We start from the raw sequence: 24,428 nt of genomic DNA, 5'->3' as shown, positions 1-24,428 counted from the left end.
AATTCATAGTTTTTTACTTGCAAAAACTCTGTTTTACAGTAAAACTACATTAAATACACTGTTAAAGTATTAACAGTTTGTCGTCATATGTTAAGTACTTTTATTCTTTTCTGTAGCATTTTTACTTTTGTTCTGTAAAAGTTACAAACATTTTTTAAATGACAAAGCACCACTAGCCCATATACAGATTTTCATTTCTATGCTGCTTTTTTGATATTTTTGGAGCAGTCGCTACACGCATTCAATACTTTTCAAAGGATCTTCTTTTGTTTTGCATGTAAGAAGGAAAGTTTGGACATAAGGATAAGTAAAAGATGATAGATTTTCATTTGTGAGTGGACTTTAAAAAAATAAAAAATACTAGCAAAATTTGAATCCCCCGAAATGCTGAAATGTCTTAATATTACAAACACATCTCAGTCCATTTGTGAATGTTATTATTTATCAAATCAAATCGACCATCCATTCACTGTTCATTCTGATTATGAAGTGCACATTAAGACTCAATGCTGAAAGCTAAGCTACTGAGTGCATGAGAAAGAGGAAACGGCACTTCTAAATCAGTCACTACACAAATCTACAATGAAGCACCACAGGTTGGACAGAGTCAAACTTCAAAGCGAAACAAAGGAGTCTTGTGCACATTTCTGCTGGCCATATAAACCTAGCATGATATACGACATACATGCATGGCCCTGGTGCTTGAAGAAGCGCAGCTGTGAAGGAGGAAGGACTGAAACTGCAGCGATTGCTCCATCTGACAATCACTTACTTCTGCTCTAGTTCCTCCTTGGTCCTTTTATCGGCCTCTTGTGTGTTAAAGATTTACTGTCAGTACACACACATACGAGCACACCGGACGCTGTAACAGGATTACTGTGGTGAACCCTTGAGAAGTAACTCTGTACCAAGCAATATATCTGCCTTGCATCTTGTTTTAAGAATGCAGAAACGTGGCTTTACAACTGATTTTGAGATTGTTTCGACTCAAAGATCTTGCTGGCTGCACAAGAGAGAATTTTGATATTTGATTAACAGACAGGATAATGAGCATCACGTCACTGACCCGCATAGGTGTGAGATAAAAACAGAAAGCCGGCTTTTCAACCGGAACCCAGCAAACTCCAAAGTGTTAGCATAAACCACAAAGCCCTTTCATCACAGAGGAGAATGCTCATGCCGCTCAATCTTAAATCCGTGTTTACAGTCATAAAAGTGAGATTGTCACATTAGCTTTTATTTGCTTGTGTTGAATGGCGATGAAAGAGGCTGATGATAAGCAGGATTTGAGTTTGATGCTAAAACAGCCGCGCGGTAAGGGAAAAAAAGAGGCAGATGCTGGGGTAAGTGGGTCACAGAGACAGGCGTATCGACGGAGTAAAGCTGTCGGCACAGATGTGAGATTTGCCATACAGACTCAAATGTCAAATGTTACACAAACTGATGTCGCCCAGTAAATGCTGCGGGTCTCCCGCAATATAAACATCCATTCAGCAGGTCTGCAAGCAGAGTGAGCTTATCTGCTTCTAAAAAATGGTTTCCACACAGTGGCTTTCCAAGAAACAATAACAGCATGAGTAGCTCAAACGAAGGACATTTAGCAACTTCGAGATCTAATAATAAATGTTTGCAAGCAAGAATCTAGCTTTGTGGGATTTAATGTAGTTCATTCAAAAAAGAAAAGTGCTATCATTTACTCAAACACGTCAACAAAAGATGATATTTTAGCAGAATGTCCTAGGCGCTTTTTTTAATACAATGAACGAGTGCTGTAGACAAGCTGCAAAAATGAGCACCATATAAGGCCAGACTTGAGCACTATATTCCAAGCCTCCTGAAGCCGTATGGTAATTTCATTCTGTTCCTGACACAAAACCTTAATCGTTATGCACTAAAGATCTTCACCTACAAGGTATCTCTCAAACTACACTTTCATATTTTAATGGCCTGAACACATGAGAATCAATGGCATTTGGCATGGCTGACAAATTATATATATATATTGAAAGAAAACACTTTTATTTAGTTCAATCAATTTAATTAAATCAAAAGTGACAGTAAAGAAATTTTACAAATGATTTTGTATATCTGTCAAGGAATTTTTATTTTGTATGCCATAGTTTTGATCAAATACATTACAAAAGAAAACAGTTATTTAAACTGTAATAATACTGCACGATAGATAGATAGATAGATAGATAGATAGATAGATAGAGATAGAGAGAGAGAGAGAGAGAGAGAGAGAGAGAGAGAGAGAGAGAGAGAGAGAGAGAGAGAGAGAGAGAGAGAGAGAGAGAGAGAGAGAGAGAGAGAGAGAGAGAGAGAGAGAGAGAGAGAGAGATAGAGATAGAGAGAGATAGATAGATAGATAGATAGATAGATAGATAGATAGATAGATAGATAGATAGATAGATAGATAGATAGATAGAGATAGAGATAGAGATAGAGATAGAGATAGAGATAGAGATAGAGAGAGAGAGAGAGAGATAGATAGAGAGATAGGAGAGAGATAGAGAGATAGAGAGAGAGATAGAGAGATAGAGATAGATAGATAGATAGATAGATAGATAGATAGATAGATAGATAGATAGATAGATAGATAGATAGATAGATAGATAGATAGATAGATAGATAGATAGATAGATAGATAGATAGGAAATGTATGGATGAAAACATCATATAGGTTTGGAACAAGGGTGTGAATCAACAACCATAATTTTATTTTTTGCATCAACTATTTGTTTAAAAAGAGATCATAGAATCCATGTGTTTTTAACGTTCCGTTCAGAGTCATCGGCACGTGCACAGCATCAGCCATTTCCACAGCTGACCTCACAAAACCCGATGACAAACATACACACACAAAATGTGCAAACACACAATCACGTTTGTGGCAGCTGTGACTCCAAACAAACCTGATGAATACAAATTACATAGCTAACATAAAAATTATAAGTCAGGCAATTTCTTTCTGCCCTCCTCTGATTTAGCAATGATATGTTTTGTGTGAAACTGTTTCTAAGCACCAGCCACAACAACATCTGCCTGAAATCTGTGCCACACACGGCTATAACTAATTCACGCATCAAATCCTTTTCAATACAAAGTGAGAGTTATCCAAGGCCAGAAACATACTTAAACAAGTATGCAAATGTGTACGCAACTTAAACAAGTACGCAAATATATATATATATATATATATATATATATATATATATATATATATATATATATATATATATATATATATATATATATAGGGGGAGGGGTTATTGCATTTAAAACATTGACAACAACCTGTTATCTTTAGTAGCTAAGTTTTACATCACTGATTTTTATTTTCATTCTCTGAAAGCTGTATATCCAGTTCCACTGTAACACATAGAAGCACTTCTCAGAAGAGAGAGTTGCAGGCAGAAACCACCTCCACAGTATTAACAATCACTAAAAGCTCTTGATGAAAAATCATTTCTTGTTCTAAATGAAATGTTTAGCCAACAGCCTGACGGGAAATCATTGTATATGAGAGGTTTGAGTCATTTACGAAGCAAAACTGATGGGCAATTCACAGAGAAATCACATGACGCTTATCGTGGGAACAAAGTCTATGGCGCAGCAGAAGTGTTGGTGCTATGAGGGGCTCGGAACAGGAGCAAATGTGCAGAAACACTCAGAGAAGAGATTCCTGCACTCGCCTGATTTTAATGGAAACATTCCATAGCACTTACACATATCTCTCTCTCACACACACACACACACACACACACACACACACACACACACACACACACACACACACACACACACACACACACACACACACCAGTGAAAGGTATCTAGAAGATCAGTCTAAATATTTTCTCAGTAGCAGCACATATTTTTGAGGAGGAAAACGCGGGTTACGTGGAAGACACAATTAATCTTAAATTGTGCAGTTTGGCATGAGGAGAATGAGTTTGACTGGAGTGCTTTATTTTCCATTGTTAAATCTTTGTCATATGATCTAATTCTATTGAGCTCAACAGCACGACTAAAGCGATACAAAAAGCTTGAGAAGATTTATTTTTGTTCTCAGTCCACAAATAATTCTTTTGAAAGATTTAATCGAAACGGTTCCCAACACTTATCTGTAAGTTAGATCACTTGACTGTAAGACAGAAATTAGTTTCCAAGTAAAACTATGAGGTGAGTGAATAATAACAATAGAAAGGTACTATGGTATCAGATGGTAAATCATTACACGATACTGGCAAGTATTTCAAAGAATGGTATGACTGTGCTACATGAAATCTATGAAAAAAAAAGAAACCTATGGTAGTACAGGTCAATAAAACACAGTAGGGTCATGGCACTTTTTTGTTAGTGAACACAATATTTGAGACTGTCTGCATAACTAGAAACACTGTGATACGTTTTTTCATAACACGTTACAATACGGTTCCATTAGTTAACATTGGATTATGTATTGACTAACATTAAGCAACACGTTCGTTACAGTTTATAGCAATGTTTAACATCCGTTTAACATAAAAACAACTGTTAATTCTTAAACAAAATTTAAATTTTTAAAACTGTTAATTTTTCTGTTAGCTCATGTCCATTAAATCATATTAACAGATATATAACTTTTAATTTAAATAAAGTATTAGTAAATTTTGAAATTAACAAGAGCTTTGGAAGGTTTGGAACCTTACAGTGAAGTGTCACCACACAACTGGTGATGATTCGACTCTAAAAATAAGCGTATAAAATGCTGCAGGGAGAACACTTTTTGCATGATGACTCAGATGAATGAGTGTATCATGTGTAGAGCAGCAGTAAGAATAGCAAAAGATCTGAAAATGATTTCTCGTGTTGTCTGTAATGCATCCGTGTGCTGGCAGTGGCCTGGCTGAATTCAACAGCTCTGAGGTTTGGTTTGGACCTCAAATGCATGAGATACAAAGACATCCACAGCTTATAATGCTCTGATTACAGCGATCATCTCAGGATCTGCTTTAGAGTGGCTTGATTCAGAAGCACCTTGTCGCTACTCGAACAGGAAAAAGCTCTTATGTTTAGGCTCTGATCAGAATGAAATACTCACACACAGCTTTTTCTTTTAATGGTTCAATTACATTTTTAGTAATTAAAAAGCATGTCTAATTAATTGAAATATTGAATAATAATTTATCAAAAAAATGTACAAAAATAAAATGATTAGGGACGCTACGATTTTTTTTTTCTGAATTTATAAACTATTTTTAAAAATGGTTGTAATCAAACGAATGCATAATACACAAAATAATATTTTCAAATATAAATACAACAATTCATTTTAAATGCTGCACTACAGAGGTTTACTGTTAAAATGAACAAATAAGAAAACACAAATAAATACACGCATTATGACACTAATGAGATACTGTAGTGTAGTATACTGTTGTCACTTAACCTTACCACTCCAGCGAGTTTTATGTGACCCTGGACGACAAAACCAGTCTTAAGTGTCCATTTTTCAAAATTGAGATTTATACATAATCTGAAATCTGGTGAGGTGAGGTTTGGTTTGATTTATGGTTTATTTGTATATTGAGATATTTGGCTGAGATACAACTATTTGAAAATCTGGAATCAGAGGGTGTAAAAAAATCTAAATACTGAGAAAATCGCCTTTAAAGTTGTCCAAATGAAGTTCTCAGCAATGCATATTACTAATCAAAAATTAAGTTTTGATATATTTACAGTAGGAAATTTACAAAATATCTTCATGGAACATGATCTTTACTTAATATCCTGATGATTTTTGGCATAAAAGAAAAATGGACAATTTTGACCCATACAATGTTTTTTTTTTTTGGCTATTGCTACAAATATACCCCAGCGACTTGAGACTGCTTTTGTGCTACAGGGTCACAAATGGGAAATTTTATCTATTTTTGTGCACATACTCCTGCCGTAGTAAAAAAAGGAGATGTTCTCAGAAGGAAGAAATCATTCGTCACACTGCAAAAGGAAGGTCATGTGGAGTGCATTGCATTGTGGGATTGGGTGTTTTGCACACTCTCTCAATATGGCTATTGTGACAGCTTGCATTAAAAAGATTCTTGCCAAACATATGAGATAACGAACACCCATGCACAAGACATACATAAAACAGTTTTTCTACATGAAAAGATGTTCAGGTTTTATATTAAACTGAACACTAACCTTTACATGTTGCACAAGACATTCAGATCTGGTTCTTGAATAAAGAGCCAGCTGAGGTGCACATTTGTTATTCTTTATTTAGACAAGAGTTCTTTTGTTTGCATTTCATACACCTGCCCTGGAATTACTGACGTCCAGCGTCCAGCAGATCACAACACATTAGAAAAGAGCAGGGATTCTCACAATGTGATAAACAGCTCAGGTCTGTTAAAAAAACGTTTAAAAAAAACTCTTTAATTGAAATGCTCAAAACAATCCGGTGTAACCTACAGACAAGCCCTGAGCAGAATCTTTCCTGATTAAAGGTAACTCTCGCCAGATCCGTTCCAATCTGTTTGCTACTGGATGCAGAAAATAGGGATTAGCCATAGGGGAGATGAGCCGAGCAAGTGGCAATAATCTCCCTGAAGCCATCTTATCCTATTAGCTCCATTTATCACCTGCTAAAACGATTTGCTTGACCATCAGCAATCAAGCCAGGACCCTGTTGATATCCTGGGAAGAATCTATGGAAATGCCCATAGGAACAAAAAACCACAAAGGAGCTCTTATATCTTAACCGTTTCTCCTCAACAGCAATGATATTAAATGGAAGGAGCCGTTACTTTGTAGTTTTCCAAATAATACCATATTTAGGTGGGGGGGAAAAGATTTTAATTTTTTTTTCTTCCTGAGTGTTTTTCTTAAAACGATAAACTTTTTTTCTTTTTTAAGAGAAGACCTTTTTTAATTTTAGGGGAAAAAAGAAAAGAAAAAAAAAACTATAAAAAAATTCCACGATTTGTCCATGTTTGGAAATCACGTTTTTATTTTTTCATTCCTTTATTTATATATTTTTTTTTAAAAATCCCCCAAATGTCTTCCAGAGTTTTACAAGAGATTGAAATAACCAGAAATAACGCAGAAATAACTGCAATAAGTGATAGTATTGTCATTTTAAAGACCATTTTATGCCACTGAATATATAATCATACTGTAACAGCATAATAATGCAACAAGGCCTTTGTACACACTTCCAAATGACAACAAACTTTTATTTTTTAAGAATATTTAGATCATAGAAATTAAGTATCAAAATACTAGATACCTTAAAAAAAAAACAGAATAAATAGTAAATAAACATTTTCTAACAAAAAGTGCAAAGTAACAAGTACAAAAAAAAGAAAAATTCACAAAGAACATGTTTGGAGATTTTTCCCTGACCTTCTTTTCTCTGTAAATTAAGGGTGCACACTATTGCCGAAAAACACAATCACTACTTAGCAGTCAGATGTCCGCATTCACAAAGACACAGGTCATTGAGGTCATGAACTACATATATTGCGCGATAAGTCGATATATTAATTGAGACATATTCTTCCCAGGCCGCCCACAATCACATTACAAAAAGTTTTCAGAGAAATCTCTAAAGTATGCGAGACCGGACATAAAAAAATATAACAAATAATATGGGGAATAATGACAACAAAATAAACATCCAAAGCTGTTCTTCTCCAAGAAAACACGATTTTTGATGAAGCTTTTCTACTATTTTAAATCAATCAAAAATATACAAATCTTTGTAATTTTTTCTGTGAAATATTTAAGCAGTTTTTTTTTGTGAAAATTGTTTCTTCACCAAAAAATGTTTTCAGTGTAGTCCATCAAGCTCTCATTGAAATCACTGGATCTCGCTTTGTAGGGCAACAATGCATTTGTCCACACATTCACGTCATCTGATCAACTGTTTATATTTCTCCTAACATCATTTCTACAAGGTGATACACCACTGAAAAAAATGAAAGCTATGAGAGCGAGCAGCCTCTGAGTAATAACATTTCCCTCTGGCTCATTTCTGATTGCATTTCTCAGCATCCCACGACAGAAGACAGCAGTACACCCATTCATTCATCCTTCATGGAGTTTGAATGAGGCCTAAAATAAGAAGAAACCCACAGCAGAGCGACCAGGCGTCTGTGGAGCTCGTGCATCCGAACTGATTCCGATCCTAACACTCTCAAAGCCTTTAATAACACACTATCAGATCCGACAGTGACAGGATCTGCTCAGGTATCAACAGAAACCCTGTGTTCACCTACAGAACCTGTTCCGAGCAGGAAGTGACTGAGAAACAAAGGCATGACACGCTCGTGTATCCGAGTGATGTTCAGAGATACAATGAGAGCAATGTACTCATGAAACACAATGTATGAGTAGATATCAAGCGTTAACCACACTGTCCTATTAAAAGGAGACGGAAAACAAAACAGCAGGTTTATGAGAGATGGTAGCTAATGTGTTATATGTACACCTGAACGTTTAAACCTCATATTCGTCAATGTTGTTAAAATTAACACGTCGTATGTTCATTCAGAAACATTAAAATGCTATGTTTTCGTGATATATAAACAGAGCATAGTAAACATACTCACGTCTAGCCAGTCGTGTCTGAGATTACACGTTATTTTGTAAAAACATATGTACAAAACAACAACAACAGCACAAAGCCTGGTTTATGTGATGCTACAGGAAAACCGTGTATTTTACAGGCATTTAGAATTAGACACCAAAAAATAATAATAAATAAATAAACCGTCCGCCACCGTTCTTAGCATGATCTGGCTAACAGTGAGGAAGACGCTGAAGGACAAACAAAACGTCTTGTACTCACCTTATACCGAAACTTTCCGTTATTTTCCTTTCATTTACTAGGGATAAAAACCATCCAGCTAATCCATGAGGGTTAGTTCACGACTGGAGACACGGAAAAACATCACAAACCCCCCCGAAATGCAGCGCTAGATGCTGGAGAGCCGAAGAAAGCTGCTGCTAGCTGAGCGAGCTAATGCATTTCTTCACCTCAGCGCGCGACGGAAAGTTGACCGCAGCTGCTCGGAAGTTTTCTCGCTGATTAAAAACAAGGATGTTTCGACAAGACGAGGGAGTTACACAAAAGAGTTCGGATGATAAAAAGGGCGACCAGAAGGTTGCCGAGATCATTGATTTACATTGAGACGCGGAGGAGCAGTCGCTGAAGTGATGGAGCGGTGAAGCAGCGCTCGAGCACTGGACAGTCTGCACTACAGTTGTGCTAATGGTGATGTTCGATTCGCTAGCGAGTCGCTCTTCTGAATCGGTTCTTTTGAATGATTCAATCGACCTGATTCTGCAGATCATTCGACATTAAAATTAGAGCGCTTATTAAAACTTTGCAGATATCGTAATTGGTGTAGATTAAAAATCTTAAACGGCATTACGCGTTTAAAAAATGTCCAAACTGGCATTACTATTTCGTTAATATTTTTATTTATTATTACAGTTTTTTTTTTGAGAAGACAACACTTGACACAGCCACAGTGAGTGCACACGGTCAAAATGTAATATTTACTAACTACTCCTTTAGGGAACAATAGGTGAGAAATTCAACGAACCGGTGAATCACATTCTTGTTGAAACGAATCATTCAAACGAACCGACTCGCTCAGATGAATCTTACTTCTCAGCGCTAGTGCTAAAGCTGGGGGGAAAAGCAGGTCCATTTGGACATTTGGAGCCCCAACACAGAGCAACAGCTGATAGGCGTGCCGTTTAAACCAATTCAAACTGTGAGTTCCTGTTAATGAATTAACGGGAGGAAGAGCCGCGATCTCGTTTCGGTCGGAAGGCTTTTCTCGAATGTGGATGCAGCGAACAAATTGTTAATTTGTTAAATTTGCAAAAGAGAGCACCTCGTAAAAAAGTACCACTTTTTAGTCTCTAGCTCGGACATATTTTATGAAATGGTGACAAAAAATATTTATTTATTATTTCTCACAAACTTCAATGTCTTAAAGTTTCATTTAACAGATTGAGTCAAAGGTTGATGTTTGTCTCCACCTAGTGTTCACCTGCTGTTACTGTCACTTTAAATCGCCTATGACTTTTCAGCGCAAGGATCTTTTGTTGATATGGCCCATTACATACCGCATAAAATGAAGAATTTTAACTCTAGTCTATAATAACATGCGTGCAGTACCATATCAGTGTATTTACATACTTATTTGCATAACGTTATGGTGCTTGCATTAAAAATACATTATTCACTACGGAGGTACAGATTTATATACTTGCTCATTACATTGTCATTTCACTTATAAATAACTATATATTGTATTTTATTAGTGCATATTTAATTTTTAAAAAATGAGGCCAAGATAGTTGAGTTGCGTTAAAGCAAATATTTACATTTATTAAAATCTGTATTTGATTACATAACACTGTAAATAAAATTAGAAAGAAAACTAGTGATACAAGTGTCATTGTTACATCTATATATTCAGAAGTTCATTTCCAGTCCAAAGTCACTGCGAGTTTTGTTCTGTAATAGTTTGTGCGAGTCCTTTACACTGAAAAAATGCATCCTGGCAGGGTTCTCGACCCAGGAACATCTTCAACATATCCATGCCATCCACTGAACCTCCTGCTTCCAGAACCACACGCCTGTATTCCCTGCCCACCTGTGCATCAAAACACACACAAACACGTTCATTTAAGACGGCAACATGACACAAAATCATCTAAAATATGAATACATAATGACCAGATGGTGTTATTTATATTTGGAATTTTCAAATCTAAGCGTACCAGTGTAATCAACTTCCTCTAAACGCAGTGCAGAATCATCCTTCAACAATACTATGACTAACTGTGACACACACTCATTTGCACAACAACTGTATGAACAATTTTGCTCACAGTTAGTTCTATTGCTGTGGAATCTGTTATTAAAATGGATATTTATTTGTTCTTAGCAGATAATCACAGTCATCAGCAGTTTCACATAATGAACTAACATGTGCATCACCCTTGATAAGAGTCTGCTACATGCCATAAATGAAATATGAATGTAGTAACACTGTTAAATCAGGCATGTGGTAACCATCATCTGCTATTATGACTCAGTTATTGATGACGGATGTGTATTACAGTGCACTTTGTCATGATGAGCCAAAAAGTCCAGTGTGAATCAAGTGTTTCTTTAGTCACGCTCAACAATGAAAAAGTAAAATAGCAAGACCCAAACCTTTGGATTCAAGATTCCTTCCTTTTTGAAGCGACTGAAGAAGATGTCCATGGAGTAGACTTCACTCCAGAGGTAGCTGTAGTACTGACCGTCATATCCTCCGGCTAAATGACTGAAACTAGCCGTCATATTTGTGCCTGCAGAGGAATGTTAATATTAAAATATCATCAACACATTATGAACTAACATTAGAACATAACAGTTATTTGATGTCATAACATATTTTAAATAACATTAAATAAATAAAGCTAAGACACTTTTTACTATATATAGTAAAAGTTTGTGTAAGAATGTAGTTTTTTATGACCATTTTCCATCCTCTGTCTTTGAAACTTTTAGAATTTAACAGTCAGATTTTACTTCTGTATCTGAGTGGCTGTTCACACAGAATGCGTTTTTTTTTTTTTAATGAAATGCGGAATCAATGTAGTAATTTCAAAACATGTGTTTCTTTTGACCATCGTGTTTTTATAATGCAGTGTCAGATTTATAAAGAAAAACAGGGCACTGGATTAAAAAAAAAACACATTCTTTGGCCATTTACATAGAAAGATGAGAGCCATGTTTTTAGAACGCTGTGACTAAACGTCTTTTAACCTGAGCGCCATGTTTTAAGAACACTGTGACTAAACTTCTTTTAACCTGAGCGCCATGCTTTTAGAACGCTGTGACTAAACGTCTTTTAACCTGAGCGCCATGTTTTAAGAACACTGTGACTAAACTTCTTTTAACCTGAGCGCCATGTTTTTAGAACGCTGTGACTAAACATCTTTTAACCTGAGCGCCATGTTTTTAGAACACTGTGACTAAAGGTCTTTTAACCTGAGCGCCATGTTTTTAGAAGCTGTGACTAAACATCTTTTAACCTGAGCGCCATGTTTTTAGAACGCTGTGACTAAAGGTCTTTTAACCTGAGCGCCATGTTTTTAGAAGCTGTGACTAAACATCTTTTAACCTGAGTGCCATGTTTTTAGAACGCTGTGACTTTTGTTTGTGCGCGGCAGTCAACCGTGAGGGGCTGTAGCGCTGTTTTATGTTTATTTGATTATTAAAGTTTTATTTGAGTGTCCGCCGGTTCCGCCTCCTTCTTCCCGTGATTAAGGAGTTTTTATATTGTTACAGCCATGTTTTAAGAACGCTGTGACTAAACGTCTTTTAACCTGAGCGCCATGTTTTAAGAAAGCTGCGACTAAACGTCTTTTAACCTGAGCGCCATGTTTTAAGAACACTGTCACTAAACGTCTTTTAACCTGAGTGCCATGTTTTTAGAACGCTGTGACTAAACGTCTTTTAACCTGAGCGCCATGTTTTTAGAACGCTGTGACTTTTGTTTGTGCGCGGCAGTCAACCGTAAGGGGCTGTAGCGCTGTTTTATGTTTATTTGATATATTAAAGTTTTATTTGAGTGTCCGCCGGTTCCCGCCTCCTTCTTCCCGTGATTAAGGAGTTTTTATATTGTTACAGCCATGTTTTAAGAACGCTGTGACTAAACGTCTTTTAACCTGAGCGCCATGTTTTAAGAACACTGTCACTAAACGTCTTTTAACCTGAGCGCCATGTTTTTAGAAGCTGTGACTAAACATCTTTTAACCTGAGCGCCATGTTTTTAGAACGCTGTGACTAAAGGTCTTTTAACCTGAGCGCCATGTTTTTAGAACGCTGTGACTAAAGGTCTTTTAACCTGAGCGCCATGTTTTTAGAAGCTGTGACTAAACATCTTTTAACCTGAGTGCCATGTTTTTAGAACGCTGTGACTTTTGTTTGTGCGCGGCAGTCAACCGTGAGGGGCTGTAGCGCTGTTTTATGTTTATTTGATTATTAAAGTTTTATTTGAGTGTCCGCCGGTTCCCGCCTCCTTCTTCCCGTGATTAAGGAGTTTTTATATTGTTACAGCCATGTTTTAAGAACGCTGTGACTAAACGTCTTTTAACCTGAGTGCCATGTTTTAAGAAAGCTGCGACTAAACGTCTTTTAACCTGAGCGCCATGTTTTAAGAACACTGTCACTAAACGTCTTTTAACCTGAGTGCCATGTTTTTAGAACGCTGTGACTAAACGTCTTTTAACCTGAGCACCACGTTTTTAGGACACTGTGACTAAACGTCTTTTAACCTGAGCGCCATGTTTTTAGAACGCTGTGACTAAACGTCTTTTAACCTGAGCGCCATGTTTTAAGAACACTGTGACTAAACGTCTTTTAACCTGAGCGCCATGTTTTTAGAACGCTGTGACTTTTGTTTGTGCGCGGCAGTCAACCGTAAGGGGCTGTAGCGCTGTTTTATGTTTATTTGATTATTAAAGTTTTATTTGAGTGATCGCCGGTTCCCGCCTCCTTCTTCCCGTGATTAAGGAGTTTTTATATTGTTACAGCCATGTTTTAAGAACGCTGTGACTAAACGTCTTTTAACCTGAGCGCCATGTTTTAAGAAAGCTGCGACTAAACGTCTTTTAACCTGAGCGCCATGTTTTAAGAACACTGTCACTAAACGTCTTTTAACCTGAGTGCCATGTTTTTAGAACGCTGTGACTAAACGTCTTTTAACCTGAGTGCCATGTTTTTAGGACACTGTGACTAAACGTCTTTTAACCTGAGCGCCACGTTTTTAGGACACTGTGACTAAACGTCTTTTAACCTGAGCGCCACGTTTTTAGGACACTGTGACTAAACGTCTTTTAACCTGAGCGCCATGTTTTTAGAACGCTGTGACTAAACGTCTTTTTACCTGAGCGCCATGTTTTAAGAACACTGTGACTAAACGTCTTTTAACCTGAGCGCCATGTTTTTAGGACACTGTGACTAAACGTCTTTTAACCTGAGCGCCATGTTTTAAGAACGCTGTGACTAAACATCTTTTAACCTGAGCGCCATGTTTTTAGGACATTGTGACTAAACGTCTTTTGACCTGAGCGCCACGTTTTTAGGACACTGTGACTAAACGTCTTTTAAACTGAGCGCCATGTTTTTAGAACGCTGTTACACTATGAAAGACATGCGCACATTTACATAGAAAAAGACTGGAAAAGCAGCACAGTGGATTCAAGGCCCCTAAGAGTTCTCTATGCAGATGAGCTCTAACTTCTTTGCATGTGTGAAATTAGTAAGTGAGAATGTTCACAGCAAGCTGCTGAATGCTGAGTAGTCGCTGATGTGTTAATGTGTCATAAACGTGCTGAGTTTGCGCATGTGTTTCTGACCTGGTGTGGCTGGGATTCCCAGGATGTCTTCACTGTGCTTGGCGAACTCGGCTGCAGTGTCCGCTCTGTCTTTAGTGTGGAGCGTCTGGTCAGCTTTACTGAGAACAATCTGCCTGAGGTTCATCAGACCTGTGGACAAGAACAAACACACATATACTTTTGTAAATATTTATTACTTTACCACAAATATCTACAGCATATATTTAAAGTAATAGCAAAAGCTGTCAGCAGCTCAGAAAAATGTTATGAGTGTAACTGTTACTGTATTTTTTATACAGCGTTCAGAATTATTCAATCTAAATTGAAATCAAGCATCAAAACATTATAAAATTATAGTAGAAAAGACTGCCTTGCCAAAATAAACAGAAATAAATTAGAATATTTTTGTATTAAGAAAACTAAGCATATTTTAAGACCATTAAGGAACAATTAAAATATCAAATGTAAACTTTTTTTATTCTGCAATATAATTTCCTTTTTTAATATTTTGATTTTGAATTCAAATGTGACAGACATATTTTGATAAAAAAAAAAAACAGCTCAGAAATGATCTAATATGCTTTCAATATTGACATAATTCAATCTATGCTGATTAAAAAAAAAACAAACAAAAAATAATTGTCTATTGGTCAATACCAGTTTCTTCACCAATATATTGACCACCAATACAAATGGCCATACATTTCACTAGACAGGTTGATAAATCTTACCTTTAAGACTGAATTGAATTTCAAATGTGATGGAAGACCTATATGTGTTACTTATTCAAAGTTCAAACATATATTTTAGAACATACAGATGATATTATACAGATAGTTATAGAAATCAAGTCAGACCTGTGTTGGCCACTCTAGATGCAATGAGTTTATCCAGCAGACCGTCTGGGATCGGGCTGCCATCTTTGTAGTGGCAGGACATCCTCCTGAGCGGCTCCTTCTCCCAAACCCAGTTCTCCAGCATTTGAGACGGCACCTCCACAAAATCAGTCTCCACCTGCGTCCCACTGAACTCCGCGTAGCGGGTCTGGAACATGCAGGTTGACACAGAAAATCACATCTGTTACATCACCAGTTATATTTCTTATTAATTTGGGATTTTCATTCAGCGTGGTCTGAAGACTTTTAGTTCTACTGTATGTGAGAATATTGCTGTACCTGGGAGCAGAGCTCGTGCATGACGTGTCCAAACTCATGGAAGAAGGTCTCCACCTCGTGGTGCTGCAGGAGGGAAGGCCAGCTGCTTGTGGGTTTCGTGAAGTTGGCCACCAAGGCAGCTACAGGCATCCTACGCTTCCCATCAGGCCCAAGACATCCTGGCTGGAGCCCAAAGCATGCAGCATGACCATACTTACCCTCCCTGAAGAGTAAAACAGAGCAGTGAATCTGGATCAGGACTATTTCAGGTCACTGCATCAAAGGCCATGGGGAAGGACATGAAGTATTCATCAGATTTCATCTGCGTGCTCTTAAGAGACATGCGTCGGCTCAGTTTAAGTTAACAAACCCTGTTTAGTTCAGAATTTACAGACTGGTTTCAGTATTATTTATCTACTTTTATATTATTTATTCGTAATTTGAAGTAGCTTTTATTATTACATCTTCATTTTAAGTTTAGCAATTTTGTCATTTTTATTAGTTTTTTATATTTCTATTTAACTTTAATTTATTTAAATTCAGTTTTAGTAACTTTAGCAAATTTTGTTCAGTGAACTTCTTCAAACTTATTTCGTTTTTATTCAGTTGCCAATGCAATATTTCTAATTTTCATTTATTTATTTATTTTAAAAATTAATGCAATATTTTATTTTATTTCAAATATTATTCTATTATTTTATTTCTGATTTATTTCAAATAAAGTGAATAAAATTACATTTAATAGTTTTAGTGTACAATGATAACATCTGGTGATTTAATTGACATATAAGAGTGTTTTTGATAATAAAAAAGGAAAAATCTTTTTCAAATCTAGTTTAAAATGTGTGCCTCAATTGCTTGATTTCATATGGTTTTTATACAATTTTCAGTAATGGCTCTAAAAATTTACTAAGTAATAATATATTTTCCTTACACCTTAAACACTGTAATCATTCTTTTTTTAACCATTATTTATTTAAATATATATTTTTCAAGGTAAAAAGTTTCTACATTTTTTAAAATATATTTATGCATTTTTTTTATTTAGAAAATATACTTGTTTTTAGGAGTTGCACCACAAGACATTTCACAACTGAACTAGCCTTACCTTCTCATAAAAAGGTTAAATTATTTGATTTTTTAAGAGACATACTGCTGTTGATAAAAAGTGATATAACAGTCTGGAGGGTCCTCTCTATGTGATCATTTCCTGTTTTAAGGTTTTTTTCATCATGTTGGTTGCACTGCATGACTTTGATGTACCAGCATACAGTAGCTATTCTATTCATCAGCACAACTTGGTGAAGGTTGTCAACCAAGGAAATTTTGCTAGTTAGCCATTTCAGTGCAGAAAGAAAGACTTACCTGGGATGCAAGTCCAAGTAAAACTGTCCCATCTTCTCTTCAGTCACAGAGTCCAGTACAGAGTAGAGTTTGACGCTGTCGTGCCACACGTGAGCGTCCTGCACTCGCTGGAACCTCAGACCCAACAGATCCTGATAGATGTTCAGCAGGCCCTCGGTCACCACCTCCAGAGGAAAATACTCGAGCAGTTTGTCCTTATCCACCGCAAACTTCACTTGTTCCACCTGGTTCATGTAGTAGGGCATGTCCCACGCGTGGAGCTGTCCGTCAAACTCCAAGCCCCGCCTCTCACAGTCAGCACGTTTGAGTGACAGCAGGTAATGCCGCTCCTGCTCGCCCACTGGTCTCAACCTCTTATACAACTCATCTATAGAGCATGAAATACAGTCCGGTTATATAATGGTCATGTATGTTCATGTAGAAACTGCAACAAAAGAGCTAAAACACCTTGAGCACCGGCCTAATATGTTATTAGCTGCCAAAACAGCTCGGACCCACCGAATCAAGCCTCTATAACAGATGCCCTGAGGTGTCTGGCACCAAAACATTAGCAGCAGATACATAAAGTCCTGCATATTGTGAGGTGAAGTGACCACAGATGGACCTTTTGTACCAGAAGAACATCCCAAAAATGCTTGATGGCACTGAGATCTGGGGAATCTGGGCAACACCTCAAACTCATGCTCCCCAAATCATTCCAGAACAACGTGTTCTCGGTGGCAAATTCACCCACATCCCTCATATAGCCCAGAACTTTACACGAGTCATTACGAAATAATCAACTTGATATCACTGACTTGATTGCAAATAATCAACTCGATATCGTTGACTTGATTGCAAATGATTGCACAGAAACTATTTAAACTGAACTGAGCTGCATGATGACATCACTGAATTCAATGACGAACTTCCTTTAACTGGCATTCTGCATTATTGACACACTGTTTTCCTGATTAATGTTGTTCAGTTGCTTTGACACAATCTGTTTTGTTTAAAGCGCTATATAAATAAAGGTGACTTGACTTGATTTGCTTCACTTGTGAGTGCTTATAATGTTTCGACTCATCAGTGTATGTTCAGTAGGGATAGTAATATATGTGTATATATTTAACAACATTATGTTGTTGTTGCAGGTGACACAGTGTGTGTGTGTGTGTGTGTGTGTGTGTGTGTGTGTGTGTGTGTGTGTGTATGAAAGAAATTAATACTTGTATGCAACAAAGATGTATAAGTAAATAAATTTTTTAACTTACAGTACTAGGTTGTATTTCGAATAAATGCTGTTCTTTTGAACTTTCTATTCATCAAAGTATCCTGACAAGCTGTATCAATTTCCACAGAAATATAACAGGAATAAAGGTTTTAACATATATAAGAATAAGAACAATTATTAAAAATTGAGCACCAATAATAATTAAGCAGCAAATCAGCATATTAGAATGATTTCTGAAGATCATGTGACACTGAAAACTGAAGTAATGATGCTGAAAATACAGCTTTAATTTACATTAATAAATTAAATTTTAATATATATTCAAATACAAAACATTTCTTTTAAAATGTAATAATATTTCACAATTTTACTGGTTTTGCTGCTATTTTGATCAAATAAACATAAGAATAAAATCTTAGAATCATACTTATATCTGCTACAATGATATCAAAACATTAAATGTCAAGATTTTGATGTATCGTCACTTGCACAGAGTCTTGGTGATCAGGCTCTGATGTGCTCAGAGTTGTTCTCAAATATTTTTGAGTGCATAATGTTTACTTGATTTCAGTAAATTTGTGTTCTGATGGATCAGTATTGTTGATTAAATCAGATGCTTATCCTAACATCTACAAAACTGCTCAAATCAAACAAATACGTATCATATACCAATTATTATTCAGAATTCACTAAGCAAATCCAAAATAATCTTTTGGAAGATTTTAAAAATATAGGAAACTTATATATTTGTCTATTGATTTGTATAACATCAACATAAGTAAACCCACCTGTAATATGTTTATAAAAATAAAGAGTTCAATCTACAGCAGAACACAACCGATATTCATGAGGTGAGTCTCAGATGACATCATAAATCTGTCGTGTCACTTTAACAACAGAGCATGATGACAAGGGTCACAAACGCCCGTCACTCCAGACTTAACCTGTGCGTGCCTGAATGAAAGCGCTGATCTGCAACAGGAAGAACCCAACAAAAAGAGAAGAGACATACCAAGAAATCGAGCCACATTCTCAGGGTTTTTGGCCACGGTCATTTCCAGCACGTAATTAGCATGACTGCTGAAGCCCAGGAGTTTGGCGAGCCTTGCCCGCAACTCAATCAGCTGCTCAAGAATAGCAGTGTTCACCTGCAAACATCGAGCAAACGTTAATAGCGACTTTTAGGATTCATTCTAGGAATCATAGGATTCAAAGTCTCTGAGTTGAACCTACATCTTTGCACCTGCTGTGAAAGGCCATCTCCATCTTCCTCCTGGTTTCGGCAACGTGACATCTTTTCATCAGGGGGAAGTAGTGCGGATACGCAAGGGTGACTTTATACCGCCCATCTTCTGCCTTCTCAAGACCGTTCACGTAGCTTTCTGCAAGACCCACTGAGAAAGGATGGAGGAAAACTGTATCTGAGATGAATTCATTACATCAGCTGTTATATTAATGACAACCATGCTTACCCAGATCTTCTTGCGAGAACAACAGCACCGTATTTTCCTCGTTCAAATTTTGGTTGAAGTCAATGGAGAGTTCACTAATTTGCTTGGAGATTGATTTGATTTCCTGAGTGAAAGAGATAATCAAGAACCCGATCTGTACAATTTCAAAGCACAGCAAGGATTTTTCTACTTGCTCACTCAGGCCACGAGAAGCAAAATGACTTATGATAAGACGTCTTGTTTTCTGAGAAACTGATCAAATGATTAAAAATTATTTATGATTAAAACAAGAACAACTATCTGTCAACGAGGTCAGAAAAACCTTCATTCAAAGAGGAAACAATTTTCATACCCCACTGACAGATAATTGTTCTTGTTTAAAGCATAAACACACTTAATTTTGTTTAATTTCTCATAAAACAAGACTTCATATGTTCAATTTCCATCTCAAATAAATGTATCTTGATTTAAGGATGTGTAGATGTTTGATTTGTAAAACATAACATGCTATTCATTGTTTGCAGTGCATGCAAAATTTAATGCCACGACTTTATGAAAGTAAGATTTTCTGCTCCGATTTAAGACTCTTTTAGTTTGAGGAAGGGAAAATACGGGCTTTTTAAGACCCACAGAACCCTGCAAAGTTTCTTTTTAAATTCATTTTAATTTATTAATTTCAATGAATAATAGTATTACTTAAAATGATGTTGTTTATATGTATAAACAAATATTTTATACATGATTTTAAATGTACATTTATTATTGAATATCTTAGAATTATTAAATATATATATATATATATATATATATATATATATATATATAATATATATATATATATATATATATATATATATAATATTATATATATATATATATATTTTATTACAGAATTTATAGAATAAACATTTTTTTTTTCAATGCCAAATTTCTTTTTGCAATAATAAACCACATTTTCTGGGTTAATAAATAAATAAATAAATAATAAAAACTAAAAATCAAACATTTGCTAGGATTTTAGAAGCAGCTTTGGTGCTTTGGTGTTAATTTCTAAAATAAGGCTGAGTTACACACCAAAGAGTTTGTTCAGATTCAAGTATGAGCAATAGAAACAGAGACACTCTACTTGATAGAATCAAGATTATATGTGAATTCATCCGCACAAGCAAAACAAACCTACTTCTTGTATATCCTTGGACAAGTGCAATCCACTCCGTTTCCCTAATTTTAAGAGTCGTCCCAGGAATCTTTCAGACTCAGGCAATAAATCAGCAGATTGTTTTTCCTGTGAAGATAAAGTGGGAAATGCTGAGCCACACACTGTGAATGCCTGTAGTTCTGTTTACTGCTGTGCTTCTGACAACGGGCCAAAGCAACACTACAGTGAGGCCATACTGGCCTTCAGAGGAAATGGAGCGATCATTTCCTCACAGCTCAACAGCCCTGGACAGAGGACACAGACTTCCACTGAAATGATCATTTTAATTTGTGAATCAGAAATATGAAACGGCTTTGGATAAAGCCTCAATGGGCTCGGCCAACACTGCCAAATGCCTTATTTTATGGGGCACCTCTATGAAACTGGACCCGTCGCCAACTCACCACATGACTTTTTAGTACCCAGAGATTAAGCTCTCCATTTATGAGTGCTGACAGATATTAATGACCTAATATGACCCCGTATTAATGACCTCCAATCATAAAACAACAACAAATGTACATTCCTTCAAGACAATCGCCCAATAAACTGTGTAATAGGCAGGTGGTAACAATATTAATTAACAGGGTCAAACGTTTAAAAATACTGGTTTAAATTCACTTTGAAAAGGGAACGGAATGGAAAAATACTAATTTTGTTCCAAACCCATCTTTGAAATACAAATGAAGATATTTTGAATGAAACCTGAGAGATTTCTGTCCTCTCTCACACTTCATAAAGATACTGTAAAAGTAATCCATATGAACCTAAGCTGCATCTGATATCGCACACTGTTATAGATGCGACTTGAAACTTGAGCCCCAATAAAATAAAATACATTTGAACCTTAATAAAAATAAATAAACAAATATAGAAATAAACTATAAGAGTGCACAGTGGCAGAATTAATTTGTTCATCTTTAAAACTCAAATGAACATATTTTTAATTAAACCTGAGATATTTCTGTCCCTCCATTAAAAGTCTATTACACCAAAACTTTGACGCTTCAGAAAGTCCATATGAATTAAATAATTCAATCCAAAGCTGTGACCAAAATCACAAACTGTCTAAAAAAAGCATGCCCTATATATTATGATTACAGTTAGTATGAATAGAATATGGACATTCCATATCTGCCATGTTGTCATCTGGTTACTTTTTGCCTACTATTTTATGAATACTATGAATTCAGATTTATTACTTGTCTAACATTATCACATACTGATTTTCACCAACTATATAGCACAAAAGTATGCATATTCAGACAAAGGGCAAGTCTACTAAAAAAACAATTGCTGTATCTGAGGAACAGATGTGATTTAGGCTTTTATTCACATATGAAGTTCATATGTTTATATTATATTATATTATAAACACTGTACAACGCACATGCACAGAGCACATCAAATATGGTAAACAGATTTAAAAAGTGTGTGCTTCACACACAAGAAACAATGAGTTTTGTATAAGTCTCGTTACAGTATGTCGGGTTAAAGCTGCCGTTAACCATATTTTTTTACGGTTTCTTTATGAAGTTTTTGAAGTTTGAAAATTTTAATAGAATGGACTTTCAGCTGACATGCAGAAATCTCTCAGGTTTCAAAAAAATATCTTCAATGGCGTACAAAAGTCTTATAGGTTTGGAATGACATAAGGGTGTGTAAATGATGGATAAAGAATCATCCGGGGACTGTTTGCATACATACTGCACATCTGACATACTGCTTTTTGCATGCTAAACAGTAGAGAAGAGCACATATTTGATGGAAGGCACACACTCAGACATGTTTATCAGTGTCAATCAAAGGGAAGGCATTCCTGTACTCTTTTCACTGTGCTATGAGTAAAATAGAATAAAATAAAGTAATATAGGAGGATAATACAGAAAAAAATAAATAGAAGAACATGAAATAAAAGAAATGGATGAGTGCACAGTAGCAGAATTATTCAGAATATTTTTTTTTTTTTTTTTTTTTTTTGTGCAATAGCACTGTAGTTGTGGTACCTGCAGGGCTATAAGTCTCTGAAACACGTCGGCCCTCATGCTCACTTCCACATCAAAATCTGACAGGCGCTTATCAGCCTCGGTGCTCGCCAATCTCACCTCTTTGCATGGAGAGACATACTGAGGAAAGTCCAACACATGCCGTGAAGCTGAAACAGAGCACAGAACAGTGAAGAGTACAGCACAAAAACAGATGCAGATGACAGAACTTCAGATTAATGTCATGCACGGCATCATCCCACCGGGCGCCACTCACCGGCATACTCTGCTTTTGCGTCTCCAATGACTTGCAGTGTATTCTCAAAGCACACGTTCTCGATGTCCACCGAGCCCACGGAGTCATAGGCTTGCTTCATCCGCCGGATCAGTCTCTGTGTCTGATGTCTGATCTCTTCTGGGGTCAGGTCCCAGCGCAGGCTGTGGTTCTCGTCAGCCGTGCTGGAGCAGCTGCGGGCGGATGTGTCTGATCCATTCTGAAGTGTCATCTTGAGTTTTGAGCTGGAACAATAAAACAACTCTGCTATGCATGAAAAAAAGAGCCAGTGACTGACCGCTGTGCAAACATCAGCCTGCATGCATCGCATGTGCACTTGTATGCATATTTCTTGCAACTTCAGAAAAAAAAGAAATGCTATACATTAATATGCATAATACTTAAAGAAGAGAAGCTTGAGTGCTGTGCAGGGCTGCATGCTGGGAATGTTTTCCGTACTAACGATGGGCACTTTCACATGTCTTTCAGAACAGGGAATGCGAACCTGATCTGCCTGTGCTACACTTACACTACTTCACATATGCCAGTTGCATTGCCTAGTTTTCAGAAGATAACCTGACTAAAACCAGATATCCTCTCATACTAGAGCTTTGTAAGGTAAGACAGAGTAAGTCCGAGAATTTATGGTTTGTCTACACGAGCCCAGTCGCATGCATGCATTCGGTTCATAGTAACTAGTAATGTCAAACCGCATAAAGTGTGTTAAACAACAGGAATCACAATACCTTCTAACCGCTCGAGTCACAGAAACGCCGAGGATAAACACTGCATGCCTATAGGTTCATGCGCGCAAGGGATGCAGCTCCTACCGTCGCACTCCACTGTTACAATATAAATCATAACTTCTATAACTAACACGATGAAGGCTTGGCTTGTGAATATCAATTAGGTAAACTGACGTTCACCTGACAGCGCGTTCTGATTGGCTACAAGGTAGGCGGGAGCTCGTCAACTGGCGAATTAACGAATGCGGTGAGAGATTAGCTTATGAATATTAAACAAGCAGCAGTGACATGATTGTTTTTACTTCATTTTGCACGTATATCACATGAACAACAAAAAGAGGGGGTTTTAATTAAACGTTCCATTCAATTAAATTAATTTAGCCACAATTTTTTAATTTATTTTTTTTATTTATTATTTATTTTAAATGTAGTTTGATTTGTGGTTTGTAACCCTCCCTTAAAAAAAAAAAAAAAAAAAAAAAAAAAAACAGAAAAAAAATAGCTTAAACTGGTTGCCTGCTCTTAGCTGGTGTAAGCTGGAAGAAGCTGGAAGTAGAAGTGGCCAAAATCCCTCTAAAACCAGCTATGACCAGGCTGGACGACCAGCTAAAACCAGCCAACCTGCTGAGGCTGGTTTTA

General features: G+C 36.5%; 2 protein-coding genes across 4 annotated transcripts in view; both read right to left on the bottom strand.

Moving 5' to 3' along the window:
• The window catches only part of LOC109091975 (erbin-like), an 83,965-nt gene extending 74,687 nt beyond the window's left edge, over positions 1 to 9,278 (bottom strand). The window contains exon 1 of one of the 3 annotated variants that reach the window (XM_042764703.1): positions 8,840 to 9,278. The gene's annotated coding sequence lies outside the window, so the exon portion shown is untranslated. The remainder of the gene's footprint in view (positions 1 to 8,839) is intronic. The other 2 variants (XM_042764704.1, XM_042764705.1) reach the window with 2 other exon arrangements.
• A 1,101-nt stretch (positions 9,279 to 10,379) lies between these two features.
• On the bottom strand, positions 10,380 to 23,959 carry LOC109111205 (neurolysin, mitochondrial-like). The gene is made up of 13 exons (XM_042764700.1): positions 23,790 to 23,959; positions 23,047 to 23,288; positions 22,791 to 22,939; positions 20,767 to 20,871; positions 19,608 to 19,710; positions 19,369 to 19,529; positions 19,148 to 19,283; positions 16,923 to 17,289; positions 15,579 to 15,780; positions 15,261 to 15,447; positions 14,425 to 14,553; positions 11,231 to 11,367; positions 10,380 to 10,664 (listed from the first exon to the last, which is right to left on the bottom strand). The coding sequence occupies exons 2-13, from the start codon at positions 23,273 to 23,275 to the stop codon at positions 10,509 to 10,511; spliced, it is 2,061 nt and encodes a 686-aa protein (XP_042620634.1). The 5' UTR covers positions 23,276 to 23,288; positions 23,790 to 23,959; the 3' UTR covers positions 10,380 to 10,508.
• Between the last annotated feature and the right edge of the window lie 469 nt (positions 23,960 to 24,428).

This window comes from Cyprinus carpio, chromosome A10 (assembly GCF_018340385.1).
Source record: "Cyprinus carpio isolate SPL01 chromosome A10, ASM1834038v1, whole genome shotgun sequence".
NCBI lineage: Eukaryota > Metazoa > Chordata > Actinopteri > Cypriniformes > Cyprinidae > Cyprinus > Cyprinus carpio.
Note: the sequence above shows the minus strand (reverse complement) of the source record. Positions and strands in the feature narration are given on the sequence as shown.